Source organism: Octopus bimaculoides, chromosome 22 (assembly GCF_046866305.1).
Source record: "Octopus bimaculoides isolate indiv1 chromosome 22, ASM4686630v1, whole genome shotgun sequence".
NCBI classification, from domain to species: Eukaryota; Metazoa; Mollusca; class Cephalopoda; order Octopoda; family Octopodidae; genus Octopus; species Octopus bimaculoides.
In genome coordinates, this window is record NC_142949.1 from 23270974 (window position 1) to 23288426 (window position 17453).

At 36.9% G+C, this 17453-nt stretch overlaps 1 protein-coding gene across 6 annotated transcripts in view; it reads right to left on the reverse strand.

Moving 5' to 3' along the window:
- Positions 1 to 1865: 1865 nt before the first annotated feature.
- The window catches only part of LOC106872175 (delta-1-pyrroline-5-carboxylate synthase), a 61388-nt gene continuing 45800 nt past the window's right edge, over positions 1866 to 17453 (reverse strand). For all 6 annotated transcript variants that reach the window (XM_089339828.1, XM_089339826.1, XM_089339829.1 and 3 more), the window contains 8 exons: positions 16872 to 17015; positions 15422 to 15639; positions 12990 to 13127; positions 11801 to 11996; positions 10018 to 10139; positions 8657 to 8843; positions 3160 to 3255; positions 1866 to 2755 (listed from right to left, as the gene is read on the reverse strand). In XM_089339828.1, coding sequence (XP_089195954.1) covers positions 2589 to 2755; positions 3160 to 3255; positions 8657 to 8843; positions 10018 to 10139; positions 11801 to 11996; positions 12990 to 13127; positions 15422 to 15639; positions 16872 to 17015 — 1268 coding nt within the window. In that variant the 3' untranslated portion in view covers positions 1866 to 2588. The remainder of the gene's footprint in view (positions 2756 to 3159; positions 3256 to 8656; positions 8844 to 10017; positions 10140 to 11800; positions 11997 to 12989; positions 13128 to 15421; positions 15640 to 16871; positions 17016 to 17453) is intronic.

The window sequence follows — 17453 nt, forward strand, 5'->3', positions numbered from 1 at the left end:
TCACACTCTCACACAGACATACATCTTTAACGCCACAATAAATATCTCTGTTATTCATCTAATACGGTTGTGGTCTTTCATTACTGGTCATCTATGTTATCGTCGCATAACATATCATGTATATCATCCATCGATATATAATTGTGTGTTCGACCGTGTGACACGTTTAAATAAAAGGAGTCCTCTGTTTTTCCATTCGTCACCATATCTCCTTTTTGAGTTCGCACGGTCGTCCCTTACATATATATATATATATATATATATAATATAATATAATATAATATAATAACCTACACCAGCATGGAAAACAGACGTTAGATGTTTATATATATATATATGCATGCATATATTCATACATACATACATTCATACATACATACATACATACGGGACAATGCTACTATTGTTTATAGCCCCAGGAAGACATCTCCCCCAGCTGGCTATTGACACATTGTCTGTGCCCTATCAGTATTTGCAAAGGGAAATCATCATTCCCATCTCCAGTCTGTTGTGATACACACGGACCCAAGTTTCTGGGTAATAACCTGTCATCAGCGTGAGGGCACAGACAGCGTGTCAATAGCCAGCTGGAGGAGATGTTCTCCTGGGGCTACACACTACAATACCATTGACCCTTAAGGGTCAGCCACATTTAGGTGGCAAATATACTTCATGATGTCTTGCTGCTACTGATTATATCTCGCTCAGAGATTTATTATTGCTTATATATATATATATATATGTATGTATGAATGTATGTATGTGTATGTATGTATGTATATGCATGTATGTATGTATATATGTATGTATGAATGTATGTATGTATGTATGTATGTATGCATGCATATATATATATATAAACATCTAACGTCTGTTTTCCATGCTGGCGTAGGTTTGATGGTTTGACATGGAACTGGCCAACCAAGGAGTTATTCAGACGCCGGTTGTCTGTTGTGGCGTAGTTTCTATGGCTGAATGCCCGTCCTAACACCAACCACTTCACAGAGTGTGCTGGGTACCTTTTACATGCCACCGACATGACTGCATCTACGCAGCACCAGCACAAGTGCACTTTATGTGGCACCAGCACCTGTACGGACTAAGCTTGTTCGTATGGATGACAACAATTCTACTTGGTTTGACAAGTCTTCTCAAGTATAGCAAATCACCACAACTCCCAGTCCCTTGTTACTGCCTCAGTGAAACCCAGTGTCTGAAGATCCTTACTGGGTTGACCCCTTACATGGGTTCCCTCCAGAATTAGAGCTCAGCACTTCTTTATGCAGGTGATATATCTACATATAGATAGATAGATAGATAAATATAGATACTGAGACACTGATGTATCAACATAATTCTGTATTATCATCATCATTTAACGTCCGCTTTCCATGCTAGTATGGGTTGGACGATTTGACTGAGGATTGGCAAACCAGAAGGCTGCACCAGGCTCCAGTCTGATCTGGCAGAGTTTCTACAGCTGGATGCCCTTCCTAACGCCAACCACTCCGAGAGTGTAGTGGGTGCTTTTATGTGCCACCGGCACAAGGGCCAATCAGGCGGTACTGGCAACGGCCACGCTCATATATATATATATGTATATATATAAATGTGTATATACACACACACACACATATACACATATATATCCATACATTAATATACAAAGTTAAATACATTTAACTTGAACTTTCCAATATCTTCATTAAATATAAAGTTAAATGAAATAATCAAGTAAGAATCTATTGATTACGTAGCCAAATAGAATTTAAAAAAAAGAAAGATAAAGAAAGCAACAAAAAGTGCAAGATAAGAAAAGCTAATGATTTGATGATGGCAGGAAAAAATAACATGAATGGCTTAACTCCAAAAAATAATTGTTTTTAATTACATAATTTTGTTGTTTTTAAAGAATTTCAAAGTAAATTTTTGCTTTTTCAAAGTCGACACAGAAAACAGCTGTTGGATGGAAGTTGTAAAATATATCGTCATGTATGACTAGAGAGTTTGCTTAAAGCTGTACTTGATGTATAGAACCAGTCAATATTGTAACTCCGGAATTTTCCATTCCTCATTTATCTGGAATTATCCATTCCACCTTTATTTGGAATTACGCACTTCTCATTTAATCAGGAGGAAAAAAAAAATCATATTTTATTTTAGCTGCAGACATTAATGTAGATTAAAACTAAAGGTGTTACCATAACAATATTCAATTAATTATTGTTGTAACTGTTGTTGTTCTTCTTCTTAGCGTTACAGCTGTCTTTATTAAAACTGTTTTCGTGAGGTTTTTTTTATAAAAATTTGGTTTGTGGTTGTTGGTTTAGTTGTTCTTGGCTATGGCTGTTGTTAACACTGTGACAGCTTCTGTTGTTGTTCTTGTATTTATAGTTGTTCATAAGCGTTGCTGTTCTCAAACTTTTCATTATTATGAGGCTTGTTGTTGTCATTGTTGTTTGTTGTTCTTAAAGCTGTTATTGTTATCATCACTTCTATGTTTGATGTTGTTGGTGTTTGTCTTTCATGTAAACTTGTTCCCAGGAAACTCCACCAGACGCATGTGACTCACTAGAGTCCAATGTTAACTATTCCTTGACTGGAATGCTTTCATGGGTATAAGATAGTTTCCCAGTGGAAAAGTCAGAGACTGTTTGACCTTCTCCCCTTAGGACCCATTTTGTGGTCAGTAACCCTTCAACTCCAACAGGGCCCCTTGCATGGATACGACTTGTACTGATTCCAACCTCAGCCCCTGAAAAAATAACAAGGGTTCATCATTTATAATATAATTGTTTTAATTTCTGATTTAACTGAAAGTAAGCAACTAATTAATTACACAAAATGAAATTAACAAATTCTTCAAAAAAAAAAAAGCTCTCCTCCTGTGGAATATTTATGAATAACACAGATTATCACCATTTTCTTTCAATTCCAGATTAGATCTTAATTAACTAATTAATTACAAAAGTGAAGCTGATGTAATTTTGCTGAGTCAGTTATCAATAGCAAAATTTTGGAATGTTGTTGATGATATTATTGGTGTGTTAGTTACTCCATATTGACAAATATAAGTGGTTAGAATAACAGTAGACTAGTGTAACAATAAACTAATATAACTGAATCTGTGCAAAACAGAGAGGAGATATAGTTACTTACCTAATCCAAACCTGTATCCATCAGAAAAACGTGTGCTAATATTATGGAAAACACATGCACTGTCCACTGTTTTTAAAAATCTTTCAGCCACAGCAGCTGTGGAATAGAGAAACAGAACATTAGAACATTAAAACAATAGCAATGTTCCATGTAAAAAACACTGTCCACTCTGTAAGGTGGTTGGCGTTAGGAAGGGCACCCAACCGTAAAAACCATGCCAAAACAGACAGTGAAGCTTGGTGCAGTCTTCAATCTAGCCAGCTCCTGATAAACCATCCAACCCATGCCAGCAAAGAAAACAGACATTAAATGATAATGATGATGGTTACATATTAGTTATTGATCTTATTAATCACAAAGTCAACTTTGTTTGACCCCCTTCTAAAACAGTAAGAGTGTGGTTGGAAGAAATCTGGTTGTTATTTTCTAGAAGGTTAAGCAACCATGCAGAGTTTCCCTGACTTACTAGAAGTCGTGATGGTGTACAGATGTTGATGCAGAGATATAATGGATCTAAGGACTAAAGAAATGATAGATGTTATGGAATATATATATATAAGAACACAACGCACTGCCTGATCCAGGAATCGAAACCACAATCTTATGATCATGAGTCCAACACCCTAACCACTAAACCACATGACTCTTGAAGAAAATGCAAAAGGCTTTTTCTCATTTAGATAAATGTCTTGTTTTATTTGAAGAAATGGATCCCAATGCACAATGTTTTGTAAAAATATTGGTGGGTTGTCAAGATTCTATTGCACCTTATTACCTTAATCCGTGATTAGGTAGTTATGTTTGAATTATAGATTACATACTCTAAAGTGACACCACATGTTTTACTTGTTCATCTCTCTTTCTAATATATATCTACTATCTCAATGATGAAACACTTATAGCCACATTTGATAGGCAGCTTCAAAAACGCCTTTGTTTCAGCTGGTGTTCAAGCTGAAGTTTTAATGGTAAACCAACTTGAGCACTTAGAGTACATATGTATTACATTATGTTATTAGATGACGTATTTAAAATATATATACATGTATATTTATATATCTGTGTGTGTGTGTGTGTGTGTGTGTGTGTGTGTGTGTGTGTGTGTGTGTGTGCGTGCATGTGTGTATATATATATATATATATATATATATATATATATATATATATATATATATATATATATATATATATATATATGTATGTATGCATATACATGCATGTATGTGTGTATATATATATATTATGTATATACACACATACGCATATATAAATATGATGGGCTTCATTTCTGTCTTCCAAATCCTCTGACAAGGCTCTGGTTCACCCAAGGCTATAGAAGAAGGCACTTGCCCAAGTTGCCACACAATAGGACTGAACCCCAAACCATGCGGTTGGGCAGTTTTAGTTGTAGGACCACTTTCATTTATTTTCTATCGGTTTTGTTGTCACTTTATAGCTGGAAGTTGGGCTGTGATTGAGTTGGTGGCAGCTAATCTCCTCTGAGTGCATCCATCAATGGCTGATTGGTCCAGTTTTATTGTTAGGAGTTTATCCAATGTTTCTTTTTGTTTAATATTTCAGTAGAGATTTCTTTGATATTCTGATTACTTTAGGCAGGCAGTTTAACAGTTGAGGACCTCTGAGTATCACACTCATACAATAAAGTGTTCTTTCTTGTGATTTCGAAGGTGGTATATTTGGAAGCTGACAGTGTCTAACAGTTTGTGAACTAAAATTCTCTCTAATGTTGAAGTTTAGAACAGAATTTTCCATATGTATGTGATAGTATATCTCTCTCTTCAGCATTCAAGATAGTAGAGACACAAAAAGCACTAAATCTAAATATAAGAGCCCTCTCAAAATTCTTTGTTAGTCAGATAGTTCTGTCATTCAGACAACTAGGGCCAATTTTTTTCCAATGGAACAAAATTATCTATTTCATTGTTACATTGCTCGACTGTAAATTTGGTGTCATGCTTTTGCTAATGCATGTAGTCCCTGGAAGAAGAGACATAATCTTTTGTGATGGTGATAGCAAAAGATTTTAGGATTCTGGATTACATGTGTAGAAGGTATTAACATGGACAATTGGGGAATAAAGGAGTGATTCTTCATAAATTGTAGTAGTAATAGTGGTAATGGTTGTGCAGTAGAATAGGATAACAATCGTGATGATGGATCTCTTGTGTTATTCTGAGAAGAATCACAATAACCTGGCTGGAGTTAGAGATTGTTGTTTAACTGGTCATCAATTTACATTATTTACAATTGACGGATATTTGTCCTCATCTTGTTTGTTATTAACATAACGTTTCGGCTGATATACCCTCCAGCCTTCATCAGATGTCTTGGGGAAATTGTGTTAACAACAAACAAGATGAGGACAAATATCCGTCAATTGTAAATAATGTAAGTAATGTACATAATTCCACATCTCTTATACATAGAACTGTAGGTCATCAATTGTTCTAGTATTGATGAGTAACTTCCAATGTTGATTTTGTTGTTGCTGCTATTGTTTAGTTGTGTTAAGGGTAGTAGTAGTAGTAGTAGAACATGATGGAAATGATGATGATGATGAGCCAGTTATGATATACAGAGGAAATGAGGAAGTGGATAGTCACACTGAAGGGTTCTTGATCGTGGAGTTTAATGGGTCATCAATTGTGCTAGTAGCGAAGAGTGACTTCCAGTGCTGAACTTGTTGCTATTGTTTGTGTTAAGGATAGTAGCAGGCAGTAGAACATGATGACAATGATGAAGAAGGTCTCTTGATATGCCAGTGGCACATAACCGGCCCATTTAAGAGCATCCTTCAATCATTGGGCAATATACTGTGCTTGAGAAAACCTGTTGAATGAAGTAAAATCATTGTTGTAGCCAATGCCAGTACCGCCTGACTTGCATACGTGCCGTTAGCACGTAAAAAGCACCATACGAACACGGTCGATGCCAGTGACACCCGGCTGGTCCCATGCTGGTGTCATGTAAAGAGCACCATTCGGGAGTGGTTGATGCCAGTGCCACCTGACTGGCTCCTGTGCTGGTGCCATGTAAAAAGCACCCACTATACTCTCGGAGTGGTTGGCATTAGAAAGGGCATCTAGCTGTAGAAGCCTTGGAGCCTGGTGCAGCCTTCTGGCTTGCCAGTCCTTATTCAAACCATCCAACCAATGCCAGCATAGAAAGCGGACGTTAAAAGATGATGTTGATGATGAGGATGATGCTTTAGTTCAGTAATATATCTTTCTAGGGATTTGGGGAATTTTCTTTTTATTTATTTTAGTTTTTTGTTCTTGTTTTGTGAAGAAATCTAACTTAACTAGCTTTCTGCAGATCAATTTTTAAACACTATTTTCTAAGCCTGAGAAAGGTAAGTAGGAGGTGCAATATTGAATTTTGCACCCCAACAAAATTTTAGGGGGTGCAAGTGTGCCCCATGCACCCCCTGTTCCCGGCTCTTGGACAAGGAATTCCTTTGTCAAGCTGCGACAAAAACAGTCGACATTTACAAACATTATTTCTGTAGGATATAAAAGTAAATTACCATGTCAATGGGAATATAACCATGTCAAGGAAAATAATATCTCAAGGGGGATAACCGTGTCAAGGGAAATAATTCCTTACAACTTTCATAAACATTTTCTATTGGCTTCGTCAACTTAGCAAGTGGTTAACGATATCATCATTCTACTACTGTTTATACGTGGTCAATCGATTTGCTAGAATTAACAACCAGATGTCCCTAAAATCGCAAATTCCAACCTATCCTTAAAAATAAAATGGAAGAACCCAATGGTTAATGTAGTCCTAGATATATTCTGTGTGGGTGTGTGTAGGTGTGTGTGAGCGAGAGAGAGAGAGAGAGAATAGAGGAAGCTGTAGACACAAAAGCAATGCTCCAAGTGTCTCACTTGACTTGAAATCTGGGGAAACAAGATCGACTCTTTGAGAGAAACCAATGAATATGTTTACACAATAAAGAACACATCATCTTCACAGTTCTCCAAAGATAGGAACTCAACATTCAGAATCCCAAGGTTTTCAAATGGCTGACTTAACCAGACACTATGGAATTGGTTTTACAGACACCAACAGCAACAATAATTACAAGTTAAAAATGCCGTTCTTACACAGTTGCTTAACCTGCTAGAAATAACAACCTAATCTCTGACATATCACACTATATTTGCATATTATGTCTGACAAAGTAATATAGGATGATCATGATTGGAACACTATTGATCAGAAGTTTATTTTGTAGAGGCGCGAAATTATGGCCGCCATTAAGGAAGTACAATCTACGCATGCGCAAGGGACTTGCCTTCCCGGAAGCCCCTCGAGTGTGCATGAGTAGTAAAACCAGTACTTAAAGCGCTTCGCGCATTTTCTAAGCTTCTTTAACGTGATGCTTTCGACGTGACAACTACTTGCTCCTTTGGCATGCCTCAACGAAGCTCTTAATATGCAAATGCTGATCACAAATTAACCAGCGGCTGCTAAGCTGAATGACACAGGATTTGTAAAACCAAGCATCACTAAAATAAAACTTATTTTTATTATGTTGTTAATTGTTTTACTGTTTCTTAATATATAATTTTGTTAAAAGGTGATAGAGAGAGACTAATGTCTCTATTGTTACTATCAACCTCTTACACTTTAATGAGGGTTGGTTTGGTGATGGCAGAGATGTTGCTTGGTCTAACATCAACAGCTGGTTTTGGGGTGTCTTCAATGGAATCCAGGCTGTTGCAAGTAATCAGACTAGGTCACTAGTTTGAGAATAACTCCCACCCTGGTTCTTGGTTCAATCCCACTCCATGATACTATAGCCAACAGTGTTCTTCTATCACAGTCCCCAATGGAACAAAGCCTGGAGAATAAAAAACCAGTCAGCAGAATCCATGTAAAAGCTAATTAGAAAGTCAGAGAGTCGATTCCAATTCTAGATTGGTGAACACTATCAGTGGTCATTGGGTGGGTTTAGTGAAGTCCAATTTATTTCAGCCATTCAAGCCAGGTCATCTTCTTCTTTCCAGTCTCAGAGGCCCTAAAAAGAGCCCTTCCTTTTCTGACTAAAACGTGAAAAATTAAGAATCTTACTTCCTAACCACATAGTCAAGGGTTCAGTTCCACTGTGTGGCACTTTGAGCAAGTGTCTTCTACTGTAGCCTCAGGCTGAGCAAAGCCTTATGAGTGGATTTGGTAGATGGAAACTGAAAAAAGCCTGTCATATATGTATATGTGTATGTATGTGTGTCTGTGTTTGTTCCACCACCATTGCTTGACAACTAATGTTGGAGTGTTTACATCCCTGTAACTTAGCAGTTCAGCAAAAAACCCAATAGAATAAGTACTAGGCTTACAGGAATAAGTCCTGGGGTCGATTTATTCAACTAAAACCCTTTAAGGTGGTGCTCCATGAGGGCCACAGTCAAATGACTGAAACATGTAAAAGAATAAAATAAATAAAAATGTATGTCAAAGTTCCTCTTACCATTCTCTGTGAGGATAGTCTCTGTGTGAGCGCTACCATATTTGTGAATGTGAGAAATAGCGTCATCGACATCGTCTACAATTTCAACAGCACACTCTAAACAACTGTATTCCATATTCATTCGAACTGCTGGAGAAGGGCCAAACTTCAGCAGGCTTGTTAAACGAGGACCAGCATGAACTTTTACCTGTAACATAGGATGTGAAAACGGTTGCTAACATGATGCAAGCAGGAACACTTACACATTCCAGCTGAAACAATTATCTACACTTACACATAATTCCTGACCATCAACACTTACACATTCCAGACTATCAACACTTACACATTCCAGACCGTCAACACTTACACATTCCAGACCGTCAACACTTACACATTCCTCCATCAACACTTACACATTCCAGACCGTCAACACTTACACATTCCAGACCGTCAACACTTACATATTCCAGACCGTCAACACTTACACATTCCAGACCGTCAACACTTACACATTCCAGACCATCAACACTTACACATTCCTCCATCAACACTTACACATTCCAGACCGTCAACACTTAAACATTCCAGACCATCAACACTTACACATTCCTCCATCAACACTTACACATTCCAGACCGTCAACACTTACACATTCCTCCATCAACACTTACACATTCCAGACTATCAACACTTACACATTCCAGACCATCAATACTTACATATTCCAGACCGTCAACACTTACATATTCCAGGCTATCAACACTTACACATTCCAGACCGTCAACACTTACACATTCCAGACCATCAACACTTACACATTCCTCCATCAACACTTACACATTCCAGACCGTCAACACTTAAACATTCCAGACCGTCAACACTTACACATTCCTCCATCAACACTTACACATTCCAGACCGTCAACACTTACACATTCCTCCATCAACACTTACACATTCCAGACTATCAACACTTACACATTCCAGACCATCAACACTTACATATTCCAGGCTATCAACACTTACACATTCCAGACCGTCAACACTTACACATTCCAGACTGTCAACACTTACACATTCCTCCATCAACACTTACACATTCCAGACCGTCAACACTTAAACATTCCAGACCGTCAACACTTACACATTCCTCCATCAACACTTACACATTCCAGACCGTCAACACTTACACATTCCTCCATCAACACTTACACATTCCAGACTATCAACACTTACACATTCCAGACCATCAATACTTACATATTCCAGACCGTCAACACTTACATATTCCAGGCTATCAACACTTACACATTCCAGACCGTCAACACTTACACATTCCAGACCGTCAACACTTACACATTCCAGACTGTCAACACTTACATTTTCCAACTTAAACATTTCAAATATTTTATCAAATACATCAGATCTGAAGAGTTGCCGGTGTATAAGAAGTGTTTCCATAGCGTTACAAGCTGCAGGATAATCACATTTAGAGTCTTTCACTGGAAAGAAACAAAGAATGGAACAAGTCTCAGTTATGGTAAAAGCAGGAATCTAAGGAAATGGTTGTGATGAGGACACTAGCAACCTCTTCACAGCCAGGTAAGTGGTTTACTCATTGGCATGCATATCCGTTTCACAATAGGTAGACCATATATATATATATATATATATATATATATATATATATATATATATGTATATATGTATGTATAAGGCAAATAAGAAAATGGAGAGGATAATCAATCAAGAAACATCAGCCTATAGACATTAATCTATATCTATTTATTAATTGATTACAATCATAGGCGTAGGAGTGGCCGTGTGGTAAGTAGCTTGCTTACCAACCACATAGTTCTGGGATCAGTCCCACTGTGTGGCACCTTGGGCAAGTGTCTTCTACTATAGCCTCAGGCCGACCAAAGCCTTGTGAGTGGATTTGGTAGACGGAAACTGAAAGAAGCCAGTCGTATATATGTATATATGTGTGTGTGTGTGTGCGTGTGTGCTTGTCCCCCCAACATCGCTTGACAACTGATGGTGGTGTGTTTGCGTCCCCGTAACTTAGCGGTTCGGCAAAAGAGACTGATAGAATAAGTACCAGGTTTGGTGACACTGTCAGTGCAGATGCCACTTAAAAAGCATCCACACTGTAAAGTGGTTGGCATTTGGAAGGGCATCCAACTGTAAAAACCTTGCCAAAACTGACTTCACCTGTGCTTGTGCCATGTAAAAAGCACTAAGTCCACTCTGTTGAGTGGTTGGTGTTAGGAAGGGGCATCCAGCTGTAAAATTCTTGCCAAAACAGTCACAGAAATCTGGTGCAGGTTTCTGCCTGGCTGGCTCCTGTCAAACCATCCCACCCATGCCAGCATGGAAGGTGGACATTAAACAATGATGATGATGATGATATATATATATATAAAGAATTAGGTAAAATTGGGGTTGAAAATGCACCAAATTTATATATATGTTTTCATATAAAAGTTTTTCTGTTAAAATATAAGTGCATTTTTATCACAAAGTGAGTTTTGCAGGAAAAAAGAGAATCACATTTTACTGAAAAGTTTCCATGTATACAAAAAAAAAAAAAAAAATTACTCAATAAATTTTAATGCTTGTTTTATATTTATGTAGTATAAACTGTTTGACTCAGTTCCTCAACTTAAAGTTTTATGGGCAGTTAGGACATGCCCAACTCCTTAGATGCCAAGATCAAAATCAGCTCCCAACATCCAATGAGATGATGAATGTGTCCTGTGCACTCACAAAATTTCAAGTCATGTGGAACTGAAACAAATTGTTATTAAAATACATAATACATATAACTCTAACTTTCTTTCATTTGTTCACTCACTTGTGTGTGTGTGTGTGTGTGTGTGTGTGTGCACGTGCATGTGTGTGTACACACATGTGTGTGTATGCACACGGATACATTGCTGTGCACCACACGAACCATACTGAGCTACTCAACATGGTAAAAACTTGATGAAATTAAAAGCCATGAAATTCATTATTTTTAATTAAGTTGTTAATTAAGACAAAGTGTCAGCACTTGTAATTCCATTGGAGTTTTAGGGTTTTCTCATAAACAAAGAACATTTATTCATCCTTTCAAAGCATCAAATTCAAAAACCATAATCAAAGAGGGCTTTAGTCTCACCAATATCAATAACTTTATCGGGGTCAGCATCTTTATCAATATACACATGACATACACCTTCACTGTGGCCCAGAACAGGGATTCCTTTGCTCATATCTTGAATCTTGGATACAAGTTCATTAGATCCTCTTGGAATAACAAGATCAATATATTCATCAAGTGTCATCAAGTCTTCAATGTCTTCTCGTCGACTCACCTGAAGAGATAAATATTAAGAAGGATTCAATCTGTCTTCCCCTGATACATTAAGAAGTATTAGATTAGTCGTCACCTGATACGTTAAGAAAAATTAGGTCAGTCGTTCCCTGATACATTAAGAAAAATTAGATAAGACATCTCAGTGCATTAAGGATTAGATCACTCGTCACCTGATACATTAAGAAGGATTAGATCAGTCATCCCTAAGACATTAAGAAGGATTTGATCAGTCACCACTTGATACATTAAGAAGAATTAGATCAGTCATCCCTGAGACATTAAGAAGGATTTGATCAGTCACAACCTGATACATTAAGAAGAATTAGATCAGTCATCCCTGAGACACTAAGAAGGATTTGATCAGTCACCACCTGATACATTAAGAAGGATTAGATCAGTCACTGCTTGATATAATAAGAAGGATTAGATTAGTCACTGCCTGATATATCATCACATTTCATAATTTGGTTGAGTGTTGATTCAGTGGAAATATTTGTCGTTGATCTTCTTTTCAATCATTACAGCACAAAGTAATTAACACAAAACAATTAGTACAATGTAACACTGTGTATATATATATATATATATATATATATATATTTACAGTATAATATTGTGTGCGTGTTTGTGACTTCCCATCTATGTCTTGACATCGTTTACACACATAAATCATTAAAAATAAGCCATGAAATTCATTATTTTTAATTAAGTTGTTAATTAATACAAAGTGCCAGCACTTGTAACTCCGTTGGAGTTTTAGGGTTACCTTGACCTAAACTCCTCATATCTTCTATATATACACTCATATACAAACATACCAGGAGTCCCATATATAAGGTAACATTAAGCAATATATTAAGGTTTAAAACATGTAAAATAATTGAAGGCATACGCATAAACATTCAAGTACATATATGGAAAAACACACACATGCAGATGACCATATACCCCATCCCCTGAGAAATATGCAAGGAAATGCTTCAATACTTACAAGAGACACTGTCTCCTTTGGTACGTAAGGTTCCAGTGCATCTTGCACCAATTCTTGTAAAAGTTTGTTACTATTTGAAGCTTCTTTGCCACCTTTTAACAACAATCCATTGGCACTGGCAATGGCAAGAGCTGCAACCTAAAAGACATTTCCAAAATATAATGACATAAATAAAACAGTACAACAGGTTTGTGTAAATGCACATGGCCTAGTAGTTAGGGTGTTGTGCTCATAATCATAAGATTGTGGTTTCAATTCCTGGACTGGGTGGTGTGTTGTGTTCCTGAGCAAAACATATCATCTCGCATTGCTATGCAGTCACTTCGACACCTGATGTGTGGCTCACAGAACAAACATTTGATCACTATAAAAACATCCCTTTTTATATATATATCTAACTCTAAAAATACACACTGATCTAGAAATTAAACAAACTATTCTCCGAAATCTACAATTTACTCAGTCAAATAAAATATCCAATTCAACAAATAACCTTATAACATTAAAAAATCTTCCAAGAAATAATATAATGACAATTATTAAAAATCAAATGCACACTACAAATATTTGATCAACAAAATTAAATCATTTGAGCAGTTTGTTCAGCAAGAAATTGCAGACTACGAGAGGAGACTACTGTCATCATCATCATAATTAGTTTTTAATGAAGTGTGAAGTTTGCAATCCCCATGGAAAGTGGAGGAGTAGCAGAGTCAGTAGAGTGCTACATAGAATTCTTTGAGGCATTTAAGGCGGCGAGCTGGCAGAAACGTTAGCATGTCAGGCGAAATGCTTAGCGGTATTTCGTCTGCTGCTACTTTCTGAGTTCAAATTCCGCCGAGGTCGACTTTGCCTTTCATCTTTTCGGGGTCAATAAATTAAGTACCAGTTATGCACTGAGGTCGGCGGGCAATAAAGAAATAAGAATTCTTTGAGACATTTCTTCTGACACTCTTTACTCTAATATCAAATGCCATTAAGGTCAACTTTGTCTTTCATGTTTTCGGAATCCATAATAAAAGTACCAATCCAGAATGGTGTTTTACCAAAAATTGTTATAGATCTGACAACAACATTTGTGATAACATTGATATCAAATTGCATTGGTGCTGCCCTTCCAATGACATGGAGAGAAGAAATGGTTAGGGTCTTGTAGGGCACAGTCAATTATATATTGAGTCCAGAATGTATTCTATTGATTTGAATAGGATTTGATCTCATATCATACAGGTATATGACCAAACACCACAATATATTTTGCCTGACGCTTTACTAATGCCATCATTTACTTCATATGTTAATAAAATAGAAGGCTGAATTTAATATATTTAACATAACTAATTTGTGTCTAGAGTCTGCCATGTTCACCAGATTTAGCACCTGCAGACTTCTATCTCTTCCCCAAGATGAAAAGGTAGCTCAAAGGTTGTCGTTTTAACACTGTTGTTGAGATCAAGAGTGAATCGCAGAACATACTCGACTCACCGAAAACAACTTCCAGACCAGATTCCAAAAGTGGCACGAATGCTGGAACTGATGTATTGCTGATGTATTTGGAAGGAGATGATGTTAAAACTTGGGTAAATAAGTTATTTTTTTATTAAACATAACTAGTCCTGGAGCTTTCTGATACAACGTCATATATAACAACAAGGTACCATAAAATTATATTGTTTCTTGATCAAATTTGTGACAAAACATCAAGAGAGGATTGATTCAAAGACCAACTAATTCTGTGTTAAGTGAGACGACATAGAGACAATACACATATATGAACACATTAATATCAAACACACACACACACACACACACACACAGAGACAAACACAAACACACACACTCACACATATTGATGATAGGGAAATAATAACATGGAAAACAAGCTGACAACAAAATATAATCATTTGGCTGAGACTTGTGAAAAAAAACAAACATCTTTGAAGTTTTAAGTTCTTTGGAAAAAATAGAATAAGAGAAAGAGATAGAAAATTAATAAGAAAAAGTGAAAACATGATGTGTCTACATGAAGCCATGTAGGAAATGATTGGAAGTGTTGGGTGGTGGGGAAGAGAGAGAGAGGTCTTGTGTATGCAGAGGGACACAAGAGGTAACACTGAGTTTAGGGTGTGGGGTTATGTGGGTGTTCCTATGTGCACATTAAGTTCAAGTGTATGTGTGTGTGTGTGTGTATGTGTGTGTGTATGTGTGTGTGTATGTGTGTGTGTATGTGTGTGTGTATGTGTGTGTGTGTGTGCACATACATGCGTGCATGTGTGTGTGCATGTTTTAATTCTGTTTGGTTACTCTCCTTCAATGTTTATGCTTGCTTTTAATTTCAACTTTCATATTTAACTCTTTTAAGTAAATCCTAATGAATGGACATCATTACTAAATAGAGGCTTTCACTTGAAAGTAATGAAAGGATTGTTTACCTGCGGCAAAGCATCAGGGCGGGATTCAAAGATTACAAGCAACACTCCAACAGGTACTGTGATTTGCTTCAAGTCAAGTCCATCAGCAATCTTTGAGTGTCGAATGACACGACCGACAATATCTTCAGAAGTGGCAGCGATCTGTCGAAGACCTCCAGCTAAAACATTCAGCTTCTCTTTAGTGAGTTTCAGCCGGGCTATCATGGGAGCAGCCAATCCTAATGAGGAGAAGTCACAATGATCAGAAAGTAGCTGTCTTTACTAGTTTTGTTTGTTTTAAACAGGCATTTTTGAAGAAAAATAAAAATAAAGACATTTGATAGCAAGATAAAATAACATTTAATAACTTCATAATGATTTGCATCGTCCACATATTAAAAGGAAAAGTGAACAGTTAATTGGGGAGTCCCTGTGATGTGAGTGGTTCTTCATCTTATGGTTGCCTTTCTCCCAGAGAGATTGGCACTTTCTATCTGCCCATACTGTGCTACAGAGGTGACAGGGGCAGGTCAATTATATCGACCCTGGTGCCAAACTGGTACTTATAAAATCCAAAAGGATGATAGGAAGTCAAGCTCAGCAAAATTTGAACTCAGAATATAAAATCAGTATAAATGTTACTAAGCATTTTGTCTGACATGTTAACCATTCTCCAGATCACCATCTTAATAATAATAATGGTTTCAAATTTTGGATTAAAGCCAGTGATTTTAGTGGGAGGGAACAAATTGATTATATCAATGATAATGCTTAACTAGTACTTTATTATTTTAACTTTATTTTGTTCACTAAATACAAGACTGGAAAGGGAATAATAAAAGAGTGACAAAGAGGAATAGGCACATCAGGATTAGTGTTGGTGAATTTTGTCTTGCAAGGTATTTAGTGACCCTGTTGGTGTTGGTGCCACATAAAATGCACTGGTCCTGTTGCCACATGAAAAGCTGGTGTTGGTGCTACGTAAAAAGAACCCAGTACACTCTGTAAAGTGGTTGGCATCCAACCATTAAAACCAAGCCAAAACAGACTGTGGAGCCTGGTGTTGCTCCTGGCCTTACCAGTTCCTGTCAAGCTGTCCAACCATGCTAGCATGAAAACTGATGTTAAATGTTGATGATGATGATGACATAATATATATATATATATATATATATATATATATATACATATATATGGGAGAATGTACGAAAAAACAACAACAGACGAGGACAGGTGGTGTAAATAACAAAAGGAAATATTAGTATGACGCTCAGGAATATGGAAAGTCTTTGACGTTTCGAGCTACGCTCTTCAACAGAAAGAATACGGATGATGATGATGACGATGACAGAGATTTCGAAGGATGCTGTGTCCTGACAGCTAACAACTGATGTGGGTAGTTTTACATAAATTTTATAGAATATATTTACTAACATCACAGAGATATCAACAAGAAGTAAAGGTTACCAACCAGTCATCTCTGCTTCAAGAACGTCTTTTCTATTGGCCTGGAGAATTTCATCTTTGCGGTCTATCAAGGAATTGGCAAGTCTGTAAATGATATCAGCTCTTTCTTTTGGTGTGATTGTTTGCAATAAACGACTGCCTTCACGTGCTGGAAACAATAATTATGGTCTTGTAAAACTTTATCAACATCTATATGACTTTCTACACACATACACACACACATATATATATGCATGTGTGTGTGTGTGAATATGTAGTTTCGAAATATTTTTTTTTTATGGCATGCATTTATGAACAACACCACTGTTGGTCACAGATTTCCAGTGGCCTGTAACTGGTTCTCTGCGTTTCTATGGAAACAAAGCTGAGTGATGTTTGTGCACTCAGCCATTCATCTCTATCTTATTGGCTGAGATAGATCATGTGACAGTCTCTGGAAATTTGTTTCAAATTTTGAGAATTCATGTGCAAGCATTCTTCATAATGCTATGTTAATAAAACAAGGATAATATATATAAGAAGATTCCTTTCCATGTATGTGGTCTTGGGTTCAGTCTCACTGCATGACACTTTGGTCGAGTACTTT